Genomic DNA, 24,299 nt, shown 5'->3' on the forward strand with positions numbered 1-24,299 from the left:
AGTGCTCTGCTCGGATTGCAGCCTTAGAGCACCACCCCCTGAGCCTGCCCTGGGGGAATGTCTGCTTGAAGGGATGACTTTGTACCGGTTCCTCAAATCTCTAGAGAGAAGTCAGTCATCCTTAGGGTGCCTGATATGGCTTGGTGTGAAGTGGAGAGAGGGGAAGATGCTGCATTAGGCTGTACAGGGAGCCAGTGAATTTCTTCTGCTTTCAGAAGGGTTGTGGGACAAGGGCAGGAATGGGATGTGCTGGTATAGGGCTCTTCAAGACGAAGGGAAACCCTGTCAGTTACCTCTGACATGCTAAAGATTTTAGAGAAGGGATCTTTAATCTCCCAAATGCTTCTTTGTGTGTCTCTTCTCACCAGGAGTAGAAGAACCCAGTCTTTCACTGGTGGCTGCTGCAGTATCCCTGCCTCGCTTCGCGGTGTAGCTTCAGCACCTACTGCTTGGAGCAGAGGCTGTGTTAGGACAGTGTTCTGGTGCTGCTGGTAAGAGCAGGTAGAGAAGAGCTAAGCAGTTGCCTGTGACTGATCAGAGAATGGTTAATCCATGGGCTGTGGTAGTATCAGAGCAGTGTGTGTCTTTTTGTCTTGACTGAGAAGGAGAACAGAGCTTGAGTTTTATTATTGTTTATGTGTTAGAAGAGTTGTAACCTAGAGCATCTTCATTCAAAGTAAGCACCCCAAGTGCTGTGGTTCAACTGTTGTCCTTAACTTCCTAAGAGGTCAGAGCATGCTGCTGCTCTTCCTTTTCTCTTCCCCTTCAAAAATCAAACTGCTTATAAGTAATCATGATAGGGGAAAATAGACACCAAAGAGTTAAACAGAAAATAGGCAAACATTGTGCTGACTATGGTTTCCTCCATCTTTCCACTTCTCCTCTCCCCGATCGCTCTCCATTCCGATGGGTCCTGGTCTCTTGGTGGAGCAATGTTGTCTAATGGTTGTTTCCCTCGATTCTTTTCCAAAGACAAGCAAAACGGCTACTGGGGCAGATTGTAGATCGCTGTCGGAACGGACCTGGTTTTCACAACGATGTTGATGGCAACAGTACCATTCAGGAGATTTTGATCCCGGCATCCAAAGTGGGTCTAGTCATCGGCAAAGGAGGTGAAACAATAAAACAGTTGCAGGTGCGCAAGATGCATTTCCTTTAGGGCTCTCTTCCCTACTGCAGCTTCTCTAGGTCCACTGGAACAGGCTGAAATGGAGAGCCTTGAATGCTCTAACCTTCTCTAGCAGGGACTACTCTTCTGCCTTCGGAGATTGGACTCAAATCCAGTCTTGTGTTACAAAATCAGTGTGGCCCCAAGTACACAAGTAGTGGAGTTTTGCCAGAGCTGTGGCAGAAACCTGTGTGCTGTAGATAACACTTGGTGCGTGCTGTTTAGGAGGGGATCTCTGTAGCCAAGGAAGGGCCGTGTCTGCTCTGCTCTGCAGTATTTTTAATGCCAGCCATGCTCTTGTAGAGTGCTCTGCTTCTCTTTTGTTGCTGATCTGTGGTAGAGCTGCTATGTGTCATCTCTTTTGCTCATCCCACCCCTTTCTAATTAAGTGTTGTGTTATGTATAAACTGTGTTCCTGGATGTTCTTTATTCCTCCATCTGGTACAAGTTTTTAAATAATAAAAGGTTATAGCAAAACACCTAGGGTCAAAAATGGAGGGGTTTTGAGTGCCCTGATTAGACCTCTGTCACATGGATTGGAAGCTGGTCTCTTAATAACTGTTACATGCAGACAGCTACAGGTTTTGGAAATGGCTGAAAAGTCAGTAGTTGAAGTAGAGGGGGTTCTTCTTGCAAGGATTTCAGCTATTTGAGAACCTCAGGAGCAGCACAATTTCTGGCAATCCCTTACAATCTAGGACTGTTCCTGAATTTGTGCATTCTGTAACGGTGCTGGTTTGACCTTCACAATGTTTAGTGACCAAAATCTAGTCCCTTGTTTTAGGGACTCTGCTTAGAAAATTGCTCTGTGCTTTTTCTTCAGGAGCGAACAGGTGTGAAAATGATTATGATCCAAGATGGTCCCATGCCTACTGGAGCAGATAAACCTCTCCGTATTACTGGAGATGCATTTAAAGTACAGGTATGTAACAAAAGCAAACTGGTTGCCCAAGAGAACTAAGGAGAAATTTAAACCTGAGTGTACATGTGAGCATCTAATGGAGTCAAATCCAACTGTAAATGTAATAATCTTTCCTGGTTTTGTTGGTTCTGTAAGGTTGAATAGAGCAAGTTAAAACACCAGAGTTGTTTGTTTTACAGCATAACTTAGGAGCTGTCACTCCACATAAATACTGCACATGGGTAGGAGTGGAACTGAGGAGGAGGGTTTGGAGAAAGTACATTTGGAAATGCTTTCCAGTCTGTGTGACAAAATTGAGAGCTCTGTGTCACTCAAGAGAATGGGTTCTTAGTGAGTGACTGAATCACACATTTGAGACAGCAAACATTTCACAAAACTATCTCAGACAGCCAATCGACGCAGGTAATTAAAAACCAATCCCACAACAACTCCTGAAACCAAGGGGTTTGCTTAATATTGGTGCCTCAGTCTCCTTGTGTCATGGTTTTGCAGATGTGGATGTACCTGCAGTTCAGAGAAAAAACCTCCATCAGCTGGAGCCTGGGGGATTGCAGCATGATGGGAGTGCCTGAATTAGAGCATTAAAGTTCAGCCACAGCATGTTCCACTTCTCAGCAAGTGCCTTTCATACCTTGCTAAGTACCTAAATCTAGCTTAGCATTCCTGTCTCCAATAAAAGTAGTTCTGTTTCATAGGATCTCCCTAATCATGAAGTGCTGCAACAGTTGATGTTGCTCAGGCATAGTGTTTGGATGGTATTTTTCAAAGCTCTTATTGCAAGCTTGGATTTTTATTTTATTTTTTTTTCCCAAAAAAGAGTTCTTACTCTGGAGGTGTAGCTGTGCAAAAGGAGTTTAGAGACAGTCTGGCTAATTTTAACCAAATCATGCTCTCAGTGCTGCCACTTCCCAGGTAGTTTCTGGTTTGCAAGATTTGCTGTTGTCACATCTTTCTTTCAAGGAAACATGGAGACTGCACTAGCTGGAAGATCTTTGAGGCACTTAAAGCTGAGCACACTTAGGAAGTGTTTAAGAAGTGTGATGAATCCTTGGGTCTGGTGGGATTCTGTGGATGCTGCAACAGTGTTTCTTAACTCTCAAATCCCTATGAAATCTCTCCATCATATTTCTGTCTTGGCATCTCTGAAATGTCTTTGAGTTGATTCTTTCTGTTAAAAATACCTTGAGGACATGGAAAATACGTAAAAATGAGAGAGATTCACCACTGTCCTCAAGCTTGGAAATAGAACCAAGATGTCAAAAGCTTGACCGATAGTAGTGAGAAACAAATGCTTGGGTTTGACATGTAGGCTTTTTTTATTTTGTTGGTGACTACTGTTGGCTAATTTCCAGGGTACACTTTCATTAGCTGGGCTACATGGAGGCTTGTGAATGGCCTTGAGTGCTGCCAGTAGGTAGGAAAAATATTCATTTGTCTCAGAAAATGTCTTGCTGGATTGCTGCAGACTTGGGCTTAACTTTTTAGAGTCAGTAAGCTCAGTGCTGCCCAGCAGCCTCCTTGGTATGTGCTCTGTAGCTCTTAGTGGGCATGATCTCTTCTGCCATGCTACCATCAACTTCTACCTTACTGTGTTGGTTTCAGTTGTATCAGTAGGAAAGGGCTTTCACTTCCTTTATTCAAAAAGAAAACAAAAAAGAAATCAAAGATATTTTAGAAGTTAAAGGGTGCTTTTGAAAGACTGGAGGAAGCAACTGTGCCCAAGAAACTGCCACCCTGTGCACCTGGCAGTTTTTGTCAGACATAGAAGATGCCAGCAAGAACAGACTGTGGTAAATCCTAAATCAGACTGCTGTTGCCGTTCAGCAGATGGAGATCTCTCTGCCTGAAGCCTGACCATTACCCACAGCTGAGGCCCTAACACCAGGAGGGCAAGCAGAATAATTTGAAGCTAACTGTAACTTCTTTCCCCATGTAGCAAGCGAGGGAAATGGTACTGGAGATCATCCGAGAGAAAGATCAGGCAGACTTCCGAGGCGTACGCAGTGATTTCAGTGCTAGAATGGGAGGAGGCAGCATAGAGGTACGTTTCCTTCACAGTGCTCTGCTAACCTCCCTGTGGGATGGGTAGTGGGGGGAGTCATCCAAATGCACTTGTAACCTGTAAGCTTTTCTTTAAATGTGTTGTGTTCTTTTGCCAGAAGAATTGAGTCTGGCTCTGCAAAGAGGAGGAGTTCTCGTGGACTCCCAGATGGCACTTTATAATTGTCCTTTTTTAAGCTGCATTCTTGTAGTGCAGAGTTCATTTAGTGGGGAAGGAATTTGTGGCCACGTGTTTTTCACAAGTGATGCAGTTCTGTAGCCTGGAGGTGCCTAACATGGCCTGTCCTCAAAGTTAAGAGCATCTCCTTGTAAAATCAGTCATTCAGTCTAGTTCTCTGCGCTTTCATACTCCTTTGCCTTTCCCATCAGGTCTCTGTGCCCAGGTTTGCTGTTGGAATTGTGATAGGAAGAAATGGAGAAATGATCAAAAAGATTCAGAATGATGCTGGAGTTAGGATTCAATTTAAACCAGGTTTGTGTGAGGATGGAGAGCCATTGCTTTCTGACAAGTGTTTCACTTTTGGGTTCCAGCAGCCAGGCTTTCCTCATTTACAGGTGCATTGTGTCTCTTTCTGAAACCCACTTAAATATGATGTGCTGCCTCCTCATGCACTTCCTGGCTTTCAGAGAGTAAGATTATATACAGCTCATTTACAAACGTTAGATGTCACAACAGTCGTGTCGTGAGTGGTAATTATACAGATAAATAAAATAACAAAAATCTTTTATTTCCTGTTAAAGAATTCTCCTTCAGGACATTAAAGCCTTTGGGGATCAGGAGTTGATTAATTCTGAGTAACTTTCTCTGGGTCCTTGGCTGTCTGATCACCTATCAAACCTGCTTTTTTTCCTCTTAAAATTGTATCAGTCTCTTTCATGGTTTTTTGACATTTGAAAGTGTTTTGAATGTTGTTCCCTCTGCAGTGTGGGCTGGGTTTTGTCTTCTTTCAGTCCAGGGAAGAGGGGCTGAAGGTGGAGGGAAGCAGTAGCTCCTGGGATAGTTCTGTGGTGTGAAAATGCTGCCAGCAGTGGCGGTGCTGGAAGGAGGCTTTTGTTGGCAAGTGGATGTTTTCTGCTTTTAATTTAGTCTTTGCCACCTCTCTCCACAGATGATGGGATTAGCTCTGAAAGAGTCGCACAGGTCATGGGGCTCCCTGATCGGTGTCAACATGCAGCACACATCATCAGTGAGCTCATCCTCACGGCTCAGGTGGGTTCTGGAAGTGCTTTTTGGGAATGTAGGCTGCATGCAGGCAGCTGATGTAGAAATGGAAGCCATCTTCTGAAAAGCAGCAGTGTTCAGTTCTCCCCTGGCAGGCCACACAGGCTGCTGCCCAGAGCTACTGGATTTGAGGTTTATTTGTTTATGGTGGAAGTTCTTTTAATGTAATGTGGGCTAACTGAACTGTGGGAAGGTCTTCTATTTCCAGGCCTATGAGGCATCATTATAGCTCCAAATCTATCTCCTTCTTAGTTGTTGTTAAGTTTGGGAACAGTGACCTGATGGAATGGAGTCCATCAGCATCAGACAGTGACTGGAGCCTCTGCTTAGACAGCAGAGCATTGCCAGTGCTCCGTGGTGCCTCATCTTCCATCTTCAGACTCCAGTCCTTTGGTCTGCTGGAGGAAGGTGCTGACTGCTCAGGTGTTGTGTCACTGTGCTGTAAGACACACCAACACCTTGCATTACACAGTAGCAAGAAGTACAAAGATGGGTGAAGTACTGGGGCAGACTCTTGAAGAAGGTTATATATTCCCTTTGTATTACGAGGAATTAAAACTTAAAGCCATTTCAGAAACATGAACATAATTTGTCCAGCAAGGTCCATAATTTGTTTATCTTGATATCTTTTCTAGCCCAAATTCCTGGTTTGAATACTTGATTTCATAATTTGCTGTAATGATTCACTTAAATGTTGAAGTCTGTCATGATAGTCTCTGACTGCCCATGGCATTTGCTTTGGGAAAATCACTCACCCAAAATAGGTATGTCCTTTAAGTGTCTTTGAACTTAAAAGCTTCCTTTGGAAGTTTTGGAAAATGTGCATTTCTGCTGAGTAATTCCAGTAGGATGACACTTGAAAGGGTTTGAAAGAACTTGTGTGTGCCAGTGCCAAGATCCATTATTTGCTCTAAAGAGATCCCCCCATCACAAACTGAAAGTCTTTTAGTAGTTGATGTTTATTTATAGGTTTCTTTCAGCAGATGTAAAGGCATGCATTTATAAATAAGAATATCTTCCTGAATCAGGAAGGCAACTGTAACCTACATTACTTGGCATTTTTCTAAAGTGCTTCAAAACCTTGAATGTGAAACTGAGGTCCAGGAATATCTCAATTCAATGCCATTGATTATGAGGCAGTTTAACTGACCTGGCTTTATTTTGTTTCTAATGTGCATTGGGGCCAGCATAACAGCACTGATACACATGTTTTTCTTTCTAAGGAACGTGATGGCTTTGGAAGCTTGGCTGTTGCCCGAGGAAGAGGTCGTGGCCGTGGGGACTGGAGCATTGGAACACCTGGAGGCATGCAGGAAATCACCTACACTGTTCCAGCTGACAAGTGTGGCCTCGTTATAGGCAAAGGTGGGTTTGGTGACTCCAAACACCACAGCTTGCAATCCTTGTCTCTCAGGATGGCCATGTTTTTGCTGCTGACAGAGAAGCTTTGGGGTTTTCTGTGATTGTAGATGTTTAGTGCCCAGTGAATGCAGCATAGGAATAAGCTGTAAGCACTTGTGGATGTTTTCTTTGTGATGTTCTCACTCATAGTTGTATTCTCCAGGCCCTTGTTCACAGGCTGTAAGAGAGGCTCTTAATGCAGAGCTGTCAAATAAGCTTGTTATAACAAGTAGCTGGCTGAGAAAAGGCAGGTTCATTTGTGGATTCTTTTTGCAGAGAATTTGTTTGAAGGATGGATTATCAGGGACAAACAGAACAGTCATTTCATCATGCTGGATTTCTATGAGTGCAGTGTGAGGAAACAGAAGCTCTCTGAGTGTGGTAATAAGAGTAGCTGCTTCCAGCCCTGTACCTGAAGTGTGTGATGAATGAAGTAGGAGGATTTCTCTGCCTCTGTGCTGGCACCTGATCATGCACAGAAGCCTGGTGCACCTTGTGCCACTTGGCTGAGCATGTTCACTGCCATGGAGGCCCCTTGGCTGCTTGGCCAGTGGATCTCTTCATGCTAAGGAGATGAATGAGGAGTCATCCTCTCAACCAGAACAACCCCATGATGGTTAGGAAACTAAGCAGCAGATAGGGTGGAATCAGGAGCAGACAAACTCTCTAGCTCTGAACTGCTGCAATGTGTCTGTGCTAAGGCAGTTTCATTTTTCTATCTGCTTGTTTCAGAAAGAATGACATATGCCTGAACTAGAATTTAAGTAATCAAAGCTGGCTTTTAGCCTCAGCAGAGGATAGAATAGGAATAGATAAGCTGCAGCAGAAAAGGGAGCAGAGACCTGAAGGCATTGGGCCAAGTTTCAGTGGCTTTGAGTGCTCCCAGCAGGAGGGAGCTTGTGGTGAGTCTTGTTGTAGCCTCTTTCCCTGCTGTCTATCCCTGCTGTTCCCTGCCATGGACCTGTCCCCCAGCACCCTGAGCTCCTGCCCTGTTGAATAACCAGGGACACAGGCAGGTCAGCCCTGCAGCTGCAATTGTTTTCAGATGTTTTTTGCCACAAGCCTGTTCACAAACCTGAAAACTTTTTTCAGTATGAAAAACCACCTGCTTTCTCCATTATGCAGAAATTACAGTGATTATGCTTGTCCTCACTGAACAGTCCAGTTGGCCGAAAGATCAAGCGAAGTAAATTTTAAGCCCACGAGTGAGACTTATAAGTACAGAAAAATCAAATTATAATGAAACTTTATTGTTGTATCCATTAGTCATCTTTAATAAAGGATCAGAAAAGGTCACTTGTTCAGCAGTGCACTGAAGTGGAGCATTTGTGACTACAGAGAGCACTGTGTGCTGAAAAGATAAATGCAGGTAGTGGAGTGAATGTCCCAGCATTCAAGTGCAGGGCCTGGCACAACCTCACTGGGGGGTGAAGGGTGGCTTTTAACCTTTGTTTCCACAACAGCAAAATAGAGATTCTTACTTGGCCAGATCAGAAGCTTTCTGGAGTGACTAATTACTAGTTGTATGGTGATTTGAGTGCTGGTAGCATTGTAATACCACCTTGTAATCAGTGTTCTCACAGTGCCTGTGCTTTTAGGCTGTTGCAGCCTTCACTTTTGTCAAGTGAGTGATGGCTGTAGCGTTGCCTTTTGGGGTCTGGACCAGCATGGATGTGCTGCACTCTCCACACATTGATGCAAGGCAGGCAATTCTTGTTATTTCCTCCCCCACTGCCTGTGGGGCAGTGCAGGGCAGAGGGGATCTTAGTGGGGTTTTCTTAAAAGTGACCAATTAGAAAACCCCTGCGCTCCCTGACAGTTTCTGAGCAGTTTCCAGCAGTTTTTACTTGCTGTGATACAGGATGGGGCTGTTTGCCTTCTCTGTAACATCTGGCTGAGGACTCTGGGCCATCAGCTTGGTCTCGAGATCAGCAGCCGAGCCCAGGGTGCTGACCCTGCCCTGGACAGCCAGGTGTGGTGTGTGTGATCTGACCTGGTAACTGCTCCTGTGCTCCCAGCTCCCTCTGACCACTCGAGAAACAGGAAAAAAAGGGAGGCTGGGAAGTTCCTCACTTCAATTTCTGCTGCATATGTGACAGAAGAGCTGGTGCCTTTTTCTTGTGGACATCTCAGCTTGGGAACGTGAGCTATTAGGAGCTGGTGGGGCTCCCTGCAGATCCTGCGCGTGGCTTTTTCCCCTGGAGGGTGGGTAGGTGCAGCTTTTCTTTCCCAAAGGCCCCGAGGAAGGGTGGAGGCGAGCGCCATACACATGTCAAAGTCTGTCTGTGTTTGGTGGTGCTTGGAAACAGCCACCGCCTCCCTGGGCCCCCCTGGATTTCCATGATAAATACGGCAATCCTGACAGATACCGCGGCCGGCCTGGCTCTTGTCAGCTCGGCCTTTGAGCAGGTTTGATTAATTGCTTTAGGATTTCACGTCCAGCCGGGAGGCCGCTCCTGGATCGCTCCTGCCCCCCATCAGGTGGAAGAATGGAGCAGGATGAATGCTCTATAGACAGCCACCATGTGCCGAGCGGCTCGCCTCGCCGTGGGGAAGAGAACTCCTTCCGGCAGCGCGGCTGCGTCACAGAATTTGCATGGTCTGGAGGTTGGCTTGGGGTGGCTCGGCTGGGAGGGAGCACTTTGACATGTACCAGGCTGCAGGGTGAAGAGGACAAGGGCAACGAGTCCTTCTGCTGTGGGGGTAGGAGCTTGCAGTCTCCCAGCAAACCTGGAGAGGCAGCTGACTTAATTCTGCTGTGTGGTGTAGGAGGGATCTGCTGTAGAAACAGGCCCAACAACCCACAGGCTTGGTGCTGAATGCTAAATGGGGCAATGATTTGAAATCTCTATTCTCCTTGCTTCCAGTTTGAGAATGCTTCGATTTTTAATCCCCTTTTGGAAGGAGAAACTAGTCTGCAGTGCAAGTAGCAACCTCTGGTTGTGCCTCTGTCACCCAGTAAAGAAGTTGTGCCACTCCTTCAAATTGTGTTGCCTGAAAGGGTCCTCTGTTTTCACTAAGCAAATGAAATGGCTGTTGATTCAGATCTCACCTCGATATGTAAAAACCAGAGCTTCAAACAAATCTGCAGCAGACAAAAGCATGACACAAAAAAAACCTTCTTGGTTTTGAAACTTCATCTTACTCCTTTCCCATGCTTGACTGAAAGTAAGTGGGTTGGCTTTTGGCTGCACAATACAATCCCAGTTGTCTGCCCAAGGATGTGACATGATTATCTTTTGTTAAATGCATCTTCAAAAATTCATTTAGAAAGAGTTAATTGCCCTTTGGCAACTTTTCCTCCTCCCTTCCCCAGGAAGGCTTTAAAATGTTAAAAAGGTCACAAGTCCATTACAATGAAATGAACAAGTGTCTGCAACATCCACAGTTTGTTTTGAAGTTGTGCTGGATGTATAGAGATGGAAATGTGAGCAAAATGGAGGCATTTATTTTTGGAGATGCTTTTTAATGAAAACCAAACAAAAATCTCTGATTAGTTTCCTTTGCTGTCTGTCCTGCTTGCTGTCTATCTTTTGAGCTGGTGATTTTTTTGTTTGTGATTTAAAAGTTGTAAAACCCCTTCCTTACCCATACCCTTTAATTTCTCCAGTTGAGTGGAGCTGGTAAGTTGTGTGAGCTTCCAAAAGAAGAATTGAACCATTGTAACATTGGCTGAGGCTTTTGTTAAGCAAATTTCATGAAGAGACCAGGACCTAGCAGGTCTTGAGGAAATCAGATCCACTTTGACTGGCCCTGCTGCATCCTGCTGGAAGCACTCCTGGGCTCGTGTGCATCCAGATGGCAAACGAGCCAGACATGGTCACTGCATGCACAGCTAACTCTGAAATAGCAGGAGACAGCCTGGAATTGTGTGCTGCCATGGCTGTGGAGGGATGTGTGGCTGCAGGGTGAATAGGAAACCTTGTAAGCAGAGGCTGCTTTAAGGCAATAACCTGTCAAACAGCTCATGTTTGGGAGAAGGCTTAAACTTTGTTACGTGGCTGGTGGCTTTTTTTCCTTAGTGATGGAAGAAAAGAAGAAAAACCAGCATGCTTAGATTGCAGGTGACCTTCATTTCATAGAGGGTTTGAATAGCTGTGCAAAAACAATGGAATTCAGTCAGTGCAGGTTTTGCATGTGCTTTGTCAAAGTGTGTCCCAGTCATGCTGCATCTTGTTGGGAGCCTGGCAGTGGGCACTTAGTGGGGCTTATGTGTTCTTTAAGCAGCATCATCTGTGACCCCAAAAACTGTTACAGTAGCTCAAGGTTTCAGGTTATATTTGTGAGGAAGATTAAAGGAGTAGCCTGAGCTCAGGTACTGCAGGTTTTTTTTTGCTGCTGCCATCCTCTGCCCACCTCTCTTGAGGCACACAGAAGGTGACTGAAACTGTAGTCCATTTCCAGGATCTGACTTTGATATGGTTTTATGGAAAGAGATGCTGAATATCCGTCCTTATGTCTTGGCTTTCTTCTCTTCAGGTGGTGAGAACATCAAGAGCATAAATCAGCAGTCGGGAGCTCATGTGGAGCTGCAGAGAAACCCACCCCCAAACACAGACCCTGGCGTAAGAATATTCACAATCAGAGGGGTCCCCCAGCAAATCGAGCTCGCTAGACATCTCATAGATGAGAAAGTTGGTGTAAGTTCTGTCTCTGCTCTCTTGCTCTGTTCCTTTCAGATGTGCTGTTGTCACTCTTGGGTACGTGTAAGCCTGGACTCACAGGATGGCACGGAATGCGCGTGCTTGCATTACTCAGCTTCAAAACCATTTGCCTCTTAGCAGCTGGCTTGAACTTGATAGCCCTCCAGCATCCATTTGGTTAATTTTTGCTGTGGTCCCAGAAGGATTTGACTGTTGACATAGTCCTGGGTAGTGTATACAGCTATATGAGAGGGAAGAACAGCAATAATAAGGTATGAAAGGGCTGTCAAAAGGAGATTTTTGAAAGGAAGACAATAGTGTCATTGTGTGAGAATGACACAGTCCTGGCAGCATCATCCCGAAAGTAAAACACTCAACTCCTTGCTCTGTAAGTTCAGGATGACTTATATTACACTTAATGCAGTGCTGTGGTATTGAAGCTTAGTAAGGTCAGGCTGCAGTACTACTGAATGGGGAGATTTCAGTAAAAAAGTATGGAAAATACTGAATTGGGGCATGGCAAAGCTGAAAATCTGCCTTCATGCTGAATTCCTTGAGAGGAGAAGGCTTAACACCAACTTCAGGATCCACGTGTCCCAGGCTGTTTCTCTCCTTTCTTACTACTCATAGTAGTTGCCTCCACCCTGTACTTGGAGCTGGCATTAAATGTTTGTGGATTCTGTGACAGGGTACCAGCATGGGTGGACCTGGAGGATTTGGTCAAAGTCCGTTCAGCCAAGCACCTGCTACACCTCATCAAAAGTAAGCTTCTGCATCTCCTCACCCATGGGCTGGGGGGATGACTGGGAGCTAGAAAGTGCTGGGAGAAGAGTGGAGGGCCCTGCAGGGGTGGGGTGTGAGTGGAGCCTTTAAAAGATTGAGCATTCAGAAGCAAAAGCAAGTGAGCTCAGTCCTTTAAGCTTGACTACAGGAAAGATTTCATCTATTAAATGACACACCAGGTAGGTATTGGCATCTCTAGAATTCCTATCTCTAGTGCAGTGAGAGCATGGGAAGAAGCCTGAATTGCATAGAGCACAGAGAGTGCTGTCCAGTGTGATGTATCTTCACCTTGGCTTCATGAACAGACTGATACCAAGGCAGGACATTGCACTTCCCACCTGCACAGCTTCCCTTTTGCTCCCATGTTCAACTGTTTGTTCAGCAGCTGCTGATTATAAGTGACAGCTTCTCTGGGCAGCTTCGTGTCTGTGGCCTGGTAAGTATTTTATTGTCTACTTGAGCATGGCTTTTTGTCCTCTGCAGTGGTCCTCAGGCGTTCATGACACAGGGCTGGGGCAGTACCTACCAGACGTGGCAGCAGCCTGGACAGCAAGTCCCAAGTAAGTGCCAGGACCTGGGTTGGAGGTGGGGTGGTGTTCCCTTTGTGGTCTCTGCTTTGTGCCTGCAAAAGGCAAGTTCACCCATGAGACCACGTGTGTGAAAACAGCAGAATGATTTCCTGAGCAGAAGAGATGTGTGGAGGCACATGGTGGTGGCTGAGCTCAGAACAAGCTGAAGGCCGTGGAAAACGTTTTTGCTTTTTGTGTGTTTAACTGCTTATTGCCTCTTTTTGCTCTTTGGGTAGAAACTTGGTCCTTGCTGTCTGTTCCTCTCTAACAAAAATTCCTGCCCCCAGCTCTCTTCTCCCAGGATTCTCCAGACAAGCACTTGCCCACCACACTTGCCTCTAATAGGCACACTGTTGGTGCTGAGCCCTCACATCTTTTTGTTCTCAACCTTTTAATTTCTTGCTTATTTTCTTATTCAATTGTTCTTTACAAGCTTTTCTCACTGTTCAAATTCCAGACTGATGGAACAACAGGGGAGATACATGCAAGAAATGGAAGGAAGGTTAGGCAGGGCTCCTGTACTGGTCATTTTTTCCTGAAATCCTGTTGAGTCCAAACTGAGCATTTTGGAATGGAGAGTCACCTTTTCAGAATAATTGAAGTAGTAAATGCTGGTGGTGATGCTGTAGCTGCATCATCCTGTGTCTCCAACAGCCAGAGGAATGGTTTGCCCTGAACAGAGCAGATTTGTGCCTGCTTGGTAATCTCAAAGCTCATATGATGGTGGTAATGTCCTAAGGACCCTTGCAGTCACAGTTTTTTAAGAAATATGAGCTTGTAAATGGTCTGGTCTCATTACTCCCCCCACACACACCTTTTGGTGCTTAGCTTTAGTTTAATTTTAAAGTGTTTTAATGGCAGATGCTTTTCACTGCTAAGGCTGATTTAGCAATGAAGTAGATTATGAACTTTGGTATAAATTTCCACGCTTTGAGGTTGCTGAGGTAGGGGAATCATTGGAGGGACAATGCCTGCAATCCCATTTGTGATTCCCTGTACTACTGCTCACCTTTGGGTGTTTATGATATTGTGAATATGTGAAGTTTGGAAATCTCAGTGCTGCTTTGTTAACTTGGTGCACTTCTGAAATGTGTGCTGTGGTGGCATATGGCAACCCTGCATGGAAGTGTGTGTTAAACTTTGTCTGAGTCCTGTCTCTTAGCAATTACAGTCTAGAAATGATGACTTTCCCTTTGAGCTTTAAGGTCCTGGAGAAGGTCAGCAGTTGATCTGGTTTCAGCATGTGAAAATGCACTGGTGGGCTTCAATTGACTTTTCTTCTGTACCAGGAGTGAAATAGTATGGTACTGAAGAAGAGTGTTTTTTCATTAACTCGTTTTACAGGAAAAATTGTTATTCTGCTCCTTTGCTTTGCACCCCCAAGGGTTCTGAACTTCCCTGAGTTTTGGAAAGCAGAGCAGTCAGTGCAGCAGGGAAAGCTCCATGAAAAAAAAATAACTTTTTATCTTCCATAGAGCCATGGAATAAATGCTTACAAAACTGCATTGCTCTTTGCCTTGCAAGATGGCTTTAGAAACTTATCTTGGTAACTTATTTTTCACCTTCCTGAAACATCCCTTCATGCTGCCCACCAGTCCCTGGGGAAAGAAGAATCTCCCTTCCTGCAGCAGATAATAGTGCCTCAGGCTCACCCCTCCTGGATTTGGAGCCTGGTGTAGGAAGCACAGCCCCCTTGAGCCCCCTGATGACCAGTAATGCAGTTCATACTCCAGTGATGACAATTTTACACTGTCAGGTTTCAGGTGGCTCCCAAAACCCCTGGAGCTTCCTGCCTTGCCATTGCCCTTCCCCTGTGTGGGTTTAGCCCCACACTGCCGTCTTTTGGAGGCAGATGTTTTATTCCTGCTGTTGAGTGTGATGGCTCCCTAATTCCACGTGTGCTTAGGACGCTCCCTGTTCCTGTTTGTAGCCAGGCACACTGAAGGCAGGCTGGGTGAGGAGAGGGGACACACACATAATGCTTTAAGAACCTCCACCACTCTCCTCTGCTGCACTGGTGCCCAGGTGGAGCTCACCAAGGTGTAGGAGGAGTGTTGTAAGAAATAGGTAAATACCTGCTTTTGTACTTTTTAATTTGAAAACAGCCTTGTGCAGGGTCCCTTGCCCGAGTGCTGCAGCCCATGTGTCACAGCTCTGTCAGCCCTGTCACAGCGCCAGCGTCCTGGGGACAGCCTCAAGTGCCGTCCTTGTGGGAGGAGGGGCAGACCCCCACCCCCTACACATGTATTTAGATTTTAATTACTTCCCCCATCTTAAATAAATTAACTGGCTGGGGAAACATTTTGCTGTGAAATGCATTTAGCTGCGTGTCCTTTCAGCCTGCTGTGGACTGTAATTCTCCGAGAAGAAAAGGCATTGAAGGAGGTCCTTTGTTGGCATTAGCAGGTGGACAGTTGAGGCAGCCTTGACCTCTGCCAGAAAAGGTCCTGACTTGTAGCGTTGGTCAAGTCTTTTAACCCGCTTTTATGCCCCTGGACAGGACACTGCTGCCCTGTTCCCTCCACCCACTTCACACTTGCAGTGTATTATTTCCCCCTTCCCCCCACTTCAAAGCCCCCCTTGGGCCGGTGTCAGGGCTGGGCTGTGCCTGGAGCTGGGATGGGATGGGAAGCGCTCTGCTCCACGCGTGTCCTCTGTCCTTGCCTGCTCCCCTTGTGTGCAGGGCCTTGTGCTCCCCGCTCCTGCTGTGCCTGTCTGCAGCTCCCAGGTGCTGTGTTTGCTGCTTGCTTGCCCTGTGTCTCACTGGGGGCTCTGTGCTCCCATCGGGATCCAGGGAAGTGTGGGAAGGGCAGGTATCCTGCCTCTGTCCTGGCTGGGCTCTCCCTGCTGTAACACTTGACTTGTAACAGTCTCAGTGCTTCAGAGGTGGGGACTCTGCTGGGTGGAGCCCAAGGTTTGGGATCTGTGAGGAGACTGGCACCGCTTTCCTTGGAGCAGTGTAGGAACCTGGAGATGGCACCGTGAGCCAGCTGTGGCTGTTCAGGGATGTGGAGGCTGCTGCTTCAGTGATGCCTGGGCTGTGCCCTGGGGGCGGTGGAGCAGACTGTGCCCTGTGCAGGGCTCTTGGCACCTTGGGGAGCTGGGAGCTGAGTGGCTGCCCTGGAGTTGTGCAGCTTGTGCACCGGAGGCTCGTGTGTGTGCAGGGGCATTGCCCACAGGGGTCCCTGAGCTCTGCTCCACTGAGAAGAGCAGGAGTGAAGGATGAGAAACATGTGAGGTGACTCAAAAGATGGCCATTCCCTTGGCAGCACTGTGGAGGTGATGGGTCTCAGCTCTCCTGCACTGAGTACAAGCAGACTGGGAGACCAGGGTGGTTGATTGCAGACCGGGCAGCTCACAGCCATGTGCTTTGGCTTGAGCAGGTCCCAGCAGGGCCACATTTGGCTTCATGCCCTTCAGCAGATGAGGTGAGATCAGGAACTCAAGCTTTTCCTCAGCTTCCGCTGAACTGAAGATGCCCAACAGTGCAGAAAACTGGAAGCTGAAGTGTCAAGTCTGGGCAGCTGTGGAAGACCCAGGGCCTGTCTAGTGGAGAGTTAGATGTCGCTGGCTGGAAATTGTCACCTGTTCCATACTGACGTGCCCCTTGTTGTCATCTTTGCACAGGCCAACAGAGCCAGCAGCAGAACAGCCATCCTGATTACAGCAAAGCATGGGAGGAGTATTTCAAAAAACAGAGTGAGTGAAACAGGCTTACTGGAGATGAATCAGCTCTTCTTACAAGGAGTTAACTCTAATCTGATGACTTGCATCTCCATCCCTGCCATTTTTAGCTTACAGTCCTTTGGTGATGGTGCATGTAGTGCTGCCACAGAGAGCTTTTGGTTGTGCTGTCGCGCCTCAGGAGAGCAGCTCCCACTGAGCCCCAGTCCCCTCGTGCCCACACCTGCAGCCAGCCTGCCTGGAGAAACACAGAGCATGCAGGAACTGATGCTGGCAAAATCCAGAAAGCTGGAGCTGGTTTGTGAGAGAGTAGGAGAGCTCATGGAAAGACACAGGCCTGGCTCTCTCCACCGTGTTGCAGAGTGCATGATCCCAACCTCTGGACTTGCTTTGACATGGAGCTGTTGGAGGCTTTGTGCCTTTGAGGATGAGGAGTATGCAGGCTGTCAGCCTGTCCCTGCAGCTGCAGGAATGCTCTGGGTGCTTTCTGCCTGCTCTTGGCTTGTCCCTCACAGTCCAGCTTGGAGCCCATCCTGCCATCCCACGCGGCAGAGCCAGCGTTGCTCTGTTGAGTGTCTGCAGCAGCTGGAAGGGGGCTGGCTCTTCTTTAAGCTTGACAAAAGGAGATCCTAACCCTGGGCTTGGACTTCTGTAATTGCTTATCTCTCCCTTTTTTCTTCTTTCCCTCTAGGTCATGCTGCCAGTGCTGCTTCTCAGGCAAGTTCCCAGCCGGACTACACGATGGCTTGGGCAGAGTATTACCGACAGCAGGCTGCCTACTACGGGCAGACACTAGGGCAGGCTCAGGCCCACAGCCAGGTCTGTATTCACCTTCCCCAAACCCCTCTGCTCCTTCTCTTGGGGCAGTTGGGTATATTGGCCTTGCCCTAGTGTAGACACCTGTGTGCTCACCAGCTCCCTGTACTGAAAGAAATCAAAACTGCTGAAAAATAATTTGTATTAACTTGCTTTTGAGTAAAATCTCCCGTCAGCTGTCATTCAGCCCACCTGAGAGTTGTGTGAGATTTATCCTGATGGCGCTCAATGCTTTCCCAAGCACCGGCTCCATGGAGCAAACAAAGAGGCAGAAACTTTGTGCAGAGCACGGGGACACCTTGCTGTGGTCTGACACTTGTCCCCACATTTAGCTGTGGCTCTGGGGAGCAGAGGCTGCTGTGGATGCCAGCCCCCAGCAGCTGCTCTCCCCTGCTCTCCCCACTCACACGGGCGAGGTGGAGCCGCTGCCGGCGCTCGCCGCGGGCGCTGGCCAAGTGTGACCTGGACATGGGGATAAAAGAGCTTCTCTTCATTCCTCCCCCAGTCTGCCCTGCCAGAAAGAGAGATCTTGTTTGGTGAGGGGCAGGAGAGCTCTGGGACAGCGTTAGGGCAGAGGGCTCCAGTGGCAGCTCGAAGCATCCTTTGAGCTCAGCTGCAGCGGGGACAGACCTGTGTCGGGGGAGGAGGGCTCGGCAGCTTTGATAATTTGCTGCTGCTCAGTAACTTTTCCTTTTCTCCCTCTCTCTTTCTTTCCAGGAGCAGTAGAACAAGGTCCTCGTGGCAATTTTTTTCTCTTGGAATCGTTGTGGAAGAAAACCTTTTTGTAACAGAGGTTTTTAGATTTGCAACATTTTGATGAAGACTTTTCTGTTTGTGAAACACTAGCTGTAGGATAATCTATACTGAACTTTTCTAAGAATCAGGAACAATTAGTAATGTACTAAACGTATGGACATGCTGGTAATTTTGTTTCCAAATTTATATCAAAATAAAACCTCCGGGATTCTTTTTGGAGAGAAGCCAGAGAATTTCCAGGCACCAAAACGCACCCCAGAGCTGTGACATTTCAACATGTGGGCTTTTTTTGTGTGGTGGTTTTTTTTTTCCTTTTAGTTTTCAATCTTTTCTGTTGGAACAGAAAGAGTGGCTTGGAAGTCTTAGGTGGTATGTAACAAATCTTAAAAAGAGAAAAAAAAAAATTTAAACAGTATTTAAATATTCTTAAATATGTAAATTCATTAAATGTTTTACTTCTAATTTCTTGTATCTTGGCTGTCTTTGATTTTATTGCATTTTTAAAAAACTGAACTATGATATGTATTGTAATTAATGATATGATTTCTGTATTTGAAACAGTTACTGTTTGCAAGTTCGGGGGGGCATTTTGTAGGGTTTGTATAATTTCTAGAGTCTAAAGGGGTAATATAAAAACGTGTTAATTTTTTTAGCAATACATGTTTTCATGTCTCCATTGCTAGTTGCATTTATGTATCTAAGACCTCCAAGCTTGTTAAAAAAAAATGAAAAAACAAAAAAAAAAAGAAAAGAAAAAAACTTCTTCTATGCTCTCAGAAATATAAATACTGTTATTTTTAATATTAAAATGAATCTGCTATTAGTACCTTTAACAAACACTGTGGAACATAAAACCATATAAAAGGTAGTAACTATTTTTTAATTCCAGGGTGTTTTCTGCTTTTTCATTTCTTTTAAATATTTTCTTATCTAATATTTGTCAAATTACCTAGAGAAATAAATGAATCTAGTATTAACCACAGTATGCGCTAAATAATTTTGATTTAATAAAAGGGATAATATGATTTCTGATGTTTACTGTAGTGTTTCTTGTACAGATAACAGTGTATTTTTAAAGGAAAAACGGAATTGAAGCTATTTTTTCTTGCATTTTTAATTGCCCTGCGGGACATTCCGTTTTTAAATGTACTGAATTACTGTTCTTGGGTTCTTTCCTTATTTTTCCTTATGCTTGAAATGTCTAACTATAAAGAACTGCAATTGGATAATGTTGAGCATGGTGTTAAAAAAAAAGTGTTCTTTTTATTTGACTGACAGTTGCATTTTACACTCTATATAATAAAATTTCCACAAGGTGTCTTGTGGGCGAAGTATTTCCCGTCTGTTGGACTCTGTTGTTTCCTCTCCTCGGTTCCCAGGGAGTTTGGGGTGGTCACTGAGGGCAGCATCAGAGTTAATTCTGGAGAAACTCTGTTCCTGTCACATCCTCCTGGTGCTGTGACACCGAGCAGTCCCGTGCAGGTTCCTGTGCTTGTCGCTGTTAGGAGGATCCCAGGAGCTCCTGTGTGAACAGTGGGAAGTTTCCTCTGCAGCCCTGTAAAGGTTTCACTGCTGAGGAGCTGGCAGCCCCTGCTTTTAATACTCTGAACTTGTTGCTCTTTCCCAGCTTTGTGGCAGGATCCATGCAGGATCCGTGCCTGCAAGGGGATTGCTGGAGCAATCGGCATCCCACTCCTGACTGGGAGAGGAATGGGAGGGATGTGACTCCAGCCATTATCAGATGTGTTAAAGGCATCAACCTTTCGTTGTGCCCAGACCAAGTTTGGCAATAACTGTAGCCCCTTCAGGGATCCTTTTCTGGTAAAATGTGAGTTTTTGGCTCCTCCAGCCTCAGGCAGCTCCAGCCCCTGCTCCCAGGCAGCCGCGGGGGTTTGTGACGGGGGAAGGGAGGAAAGAAGATCCCATCTGCAAAGCCGGGAGCGGGAGGCGCATTGAGAGCCGGAAGAAAAGGAGATGTAGCATCTCTAAATATACCTCCAGAGAATCAAGAGAGACATTGAAAGATGGGATAGTAAAAGCCACTTGGAAAGAGGGGAGAGGGGGGAAAAAATGGCTGGAGGAGGGCATAAAGGCTGCTGATGGGAATTGGGAGCGGGCATTACCGAGAAGACTTCCTTCTAATTCATCTTCCAAGCTCTGTGCCAAAACAGCATTTGGCATGGTTCACAGGGAGCAATTGTGTGATAATGAACCCTAAGGTGTCCCTTAATTGAAGACTGAGGATTACAGATTGTGCCAATAGTCGTAAATGGCGCAGGATTGTGGGAGGATGCATTTTCTTAAATGTATCTGTAAGTACAGATGAGTGAGTCTCCCCAGTGAAATGCCCATACTATAAATTATGGAAATATCTCTTTCTGATGCAACCTTTTATTGAGGGGGTGGGGCAGCAGGACAAGAAATAGTTTGCAAGCCTTTGAAATTTGGCCTGTCATTAAGATGGTGCCTGCAAAGCTGGGGTTTCATCAGCAGTCTGGTGTCCTGGAAGGATGAAGTGCTTGAAACGTTCCCAAGTTCACCAATTTGTTTTCCATTATTGCTGCCTGCTCTGGGTGGAGATGCCACGGATGTTGAACTGTTGTGAGCCCATGATGGGCTGGAGAGGGGCAGGGCTTGAGGCAGAGATGTCTCAGTACTTCATGAGGAGCTGGTGGCCTTTGGGTTCCTCCAAGCCCTCTGCCAGCCCTGCTGCTTTCCTGGTCTCTGTCCATCCAGGGGGTTCTGGGACTGGTCTGACACTCAGTCCCACCCCAAGGCTGGACAGTCCCCCTCACCTTTCACTCCAGGGTCTGCAGGCAGCTCCTCATGTCCCCTGGCTTGGGCGTGTGGTGCAGCCCAGAAGCTGCTGAGGTGCCTTCAAAGCCAAGTCTTGGTGTCCAGGAGAGGAACCAAATCTCCTCCTCAGCTCTGGGCAAATTTAACCCCTGGTAATGTGGATTAATAAGCCCTGGCTGCACTGGGTTTTGAGGCAGGAAGGGTTTGTCTGTCCCTTTGGCAGGAGCTGGGTGCTGCATGGAGCAGGAGCAGTCCCTGAGGGCTGTGCAGGTGGGACACATTTGGGACTTTAGGGTCCATGAATGGTGATGGGGATGGTGCAGCCTTCTCCTCCTCACAGGGAGCCAGGTCCCAGCGCTGGGGCATGACAAGACAGTATCCTGAGGGGCAGTGAGGTGATCCCATCAGAACACCTTGGTTTGGGGAAGGCTCAGCCTCCAGAGTGTGGCATTTGGGAAGAGCAGGACTGGAGCCAATGGCCCTGGCAGGAAGTGCCCAGACCCTGCACTCTCCTACCCTTGACAAAAATGCTCCTTCCCTCAGTCCCTCCCAAAGTCCTTGGCTCAGGCACACACCATCTCTGCTCTCCCCAGGATTAATCCATCTCACTCCTACCCGGCAGCACAGCTTTGCTGGGTGTGTGGGGGTGTCTGGACCACGTCCCACAGGATCCCCCAAGCTGGCAGCCCCCACCCCACCCTGCAGGCAGCGCCTGAATCCTGAGCAGACATTAACTGTGGTCCTTCTGCAAACGCTTTCTGAGCAGCAGCCCTAAAAACACCATCACTGAAGCATCTCACTGAGCCCAGGATGACCCTGATGCTCTCCCGTGCTCTCTATTCAGTGAGCCTGAACAGGAACAGCTCTTTTAGGAGTGGGAGACTTTGAGATAGTCTAAAATACTTTCTTTAATTTTGCATGATTTGAGAACAAACTACATTATGGCCATTGCGAGTTAGACTGAAATGACTGTTGAAAGAGACAAGAAGATGTGGGACCTTTTTTTCCCCCTTCTCCAAGTATTTAATATTTAATTGCATTAAAGGAATGCTGTATTTACAGTAATAGGCAGTGTGGTCACAGAGAGAGCTCCTGGTGTTTAACATGGAACTTTCCAACAGGATTTGAATGCTCACAGGGTCCCACCTGCACTGCTGCTTCTCCCTTAAACCCACCTGGTTCCTCCCACTCTCAGGGGGGATTTCAGGGCTGTTGGTGTTTGTAGGATTGTGGTGCAAGGCGAGGAATGAGGATCTTGCAGTGTCAGTGTATCCTGTCAAGCACCACGTGGGTGTTTATTCCATGCAGGGAGCTGTTTATCCTTCGTTTGGCTGGTTTGGAGGTTTTTTCGCTGGATTTGCTGTGGGTAGCAGCAGTGCAGGGTGCCCATGGCAGACAGGGATTCTCTGTTCTCATAAGGTTGAAAAAGACACAAAAACTTTCCAGAATTTTAATGGTGAAAATGAGCAGAAATTGGTGTGATGTGATGTGAAGATGAGTTGAAAGAGCCACAGCTCCCGGCTCTGCTGGCAGGAGGAGACAGTGGCCCCCAGAGCTGAGTGGGAGGGCAGTGAGCCCCATCTGTGTCTGGGCAGCTCCTCAGCGGCTGCTGGGGATGGAGGAAGATGGCAGAGGGGAACCAGCCATCCCTGGGATTAAGGATTTGGGACAGTGCAGATCTGCCCTGCCACTTCCCTCCAGGTCTGGGGCACCACCCTCAAGGCAGGTGACCCAAAAGAGCATCTCTGGGGGTGATCTGGGGGCAAGTACCAACAGCCCCCCCGATTATCTTCCCACCCTGCCCCTTATCACTGGAGGAAATCCTATTTCAAGGCCACTCTAATGAAGCCTCTGATCTTTGCAGAGCCCGGCTTGCTCCCCTTTAATCCCGGCCGGGCCGGGGTGCAGGTGCCGCGGTCCCGGGGATTAGACGGTCCCTGCTCTTTGTGGGAGCCGTCACTCAGCGCAGCCTCCTTGCTCCGACCATTCGCCAGGGAATATTCAACTTTGCTGCTCTGTAGTGGTTTGCACGGGGAGGCCGGAGCTGCTGCTCTGTTTGTTTTGGGGGAAATAGGGCTGGTGAAGGGCAGGAGCTGCCGGAGGACTCCTGAGCCCCACGCCGGGGTCACCTGTCCCCTCCCCTGTCCTCCCGTGCCAGGGCTCTTCCAGCCCCGCGCTCCCGGCCCTGGGGACGCTGCCCAGCCGTGGAGCAGGGATGCTGTGCCTGGTGCTGGGGTCCTGCTCCTGCCCAGCCTCGGTCCCCATCTCCCGCTCCGGCTCCTGCGCTTCTCCCGGCACGGCTGCCGGCGGGGCCCTGGCTGAGGGCAGGGGCAGCAATGGGGCTCACGCACAGCCCCACACACCCTCCCCTCAGGCACCTCTCCCGGCTGATGTCCCAGCGCAGTCACCGCTCCGGGTGACAGCCCGGCAGCTGCGCTGGAGCTGGCGCTGCAGGAGCGATGGGATGCGGGACAGACATCGGTGGGATGCGGCTGTCCCATGCTCAGATCACTGCAGGGAGGGAGGAAAAGGCGCAGAGATTTTCCTGTCTTTGCTGTCCACATCCCCCCTCTGTCCCTGCGGCCACCCCGAGCCACCGGCCCCTGTCCCGGGCCGCGCTGGTGGCCGAGGAGTCGCCACAGCCGCGCTCCCTTTCGAGGCCGCTTGAGCTCGGACGCAGAAGGGAAAAGGCGATTTTCTTCCTCTCGCTCTCGCGTGCCGCGACACCCTTCCCGAAACGATCCTGGAAATAATACTTAAAAAAAAGGAATGGGGGAAGGAAAGGCAAGGAAGCGAGGGAGAGCGGAGGGGAGAGCACTCAGCATCTCCGCTCGGCTCCGCGGCCTCCCGCAGAGTGAAATGGAGGCGAATAATTCCCTAAAGCTCCTTCCCGAGCAGAGCAATCAGCCCGCGGCTCCAGGGGCTGCCGTGCCCTGTGCCGGAGCATCTGCCGGGAGGCTCTCTGGGCATCCTCCCTGCCCGGGCACTGCTCGGGAGCACCCGAACCCTCCCCGCTGCTCCCGGAGGGCAGCAGGGACAGCTCAGCAGTGCGGGCTTTGGAGGGAAGCAAGGGGCCGTTCAGCTCCGGCCATGGATGTGGCACCTTGGGGACAGTCACTCTCTTTTTGCCCCCGGGGAGATGGCATGCGTTTGAGCCTGCATGTGCCCTGTGTTGGCACTGGGATGCCGGGGGCTGCTCTGAAGCAAGGGGTGCACCCATGGGGACCCCTCCTGGGTGTCCCACGGCCCCCGTGGCCTGTGGTGAAGCTTCCCGAGTGATGATCAGGGGTGCTGCACGGGGTGGGTGAAGGCACAGGTGGGAAGCCCCACCCTATAGAGGGAACATGCGAAGGATGCAGCGGCCCCCACAGCCCAGGCTCACCCTGGGCATCGCCTCGTCCTCCTGCACCCCCTGCCCCGCTGGTGGGAGCGTTCCCGGGCGCAGGTAACATTTGGGCACATTCCCATAACCGAGTGT

At 48.2% G+C, this 24,299-nt stretch overlaps 1 protein-coding gene across 5 annotated transcripts in view; it reads left to right on the forward strand.

Moving 5' to 3' along the window:
• The window catches only part of FUBP3 (far upstream element binding protein 3), a 39,190-nt gene extending 19,831 nt beyond the window's left edge, over nucleotides 1–19,359 (forward strand). For 3 of the 5 annotated variants that reach the window (XM_086858160.1, XM_086858161.1, XM_086858164.1), the window contains 12 exons: nucleotides 973–1,135; nucleotides 1,992–2,090; nucleotides 4,027–4,131; nucleotides 4,521–4,623; nucleotides 5,261–5,361; nucleotides 6,597–6,738; nucleotides 11,254–11,414; nucleotides 12,106–12,179; nucleotides 12,684–12,760; nucleotides 16,397–16,468; nucleotides 17,145–17,272; nucleotides 17,987–19,359. In XM_086858160.1, the coding sequence (XP_086714286.1) occupies nucleotides 973–1,135; nucleotides 1,992–2,090; nucleotides 4,027–4,131; nucleotides 4,521–4,623; nucleotides 5,261–5,361; nucleotides 6,597–6,738; nucleotides 11,254–11,414; nucleotides 12,106–12,179; nucleotides 12,684–12,760; nucleotides 16,397–16,468; nucleotides 17,145–17,272; nucleotides 17,987–17,995 (1,234 nt within the window). In that variant the 3' untranslated portion in view covers nucleotides 17,996–19,359. The remainder of the gene's footprint in view (nucleotides 1–972; nucleotides 1,136–1,991; nucleotides 2,091–4,026; nucleotides 4,132–4,520; nucleotides 4,624–5,260; nucleotides 5,362–6,596; nucleotides 6,739–11,253; nucleotides 11,415–12,105; nucleotides 12,180–12,683; nucleotides 12,761–16,396; nucleotides 16,469–17,144; nucleotides 17,273–17,986) is intronic. The other 2 variants (XM_086858162.1, XM_086858163.1) reach the window with 1 other exon arrangement.
• Nucleotides 19,360–24,299: the final 4,940 nt, after the last annotated feature.

The sequence above is a fragment of the Cyanistes caeruleus genome, chromosome 20 (assembly GCF_971803275.1).
Source record: "Cyanistes caeruleus chromosome 20, bCyaCae1.hap1.1, whole genome shotgun sequence".
Lineage (NCBI taxonomy): Eukaryota > Metazoa > Chordata > Aves > Passeriformes > Paridae > Cyanistes > Cyanistes caeruleus.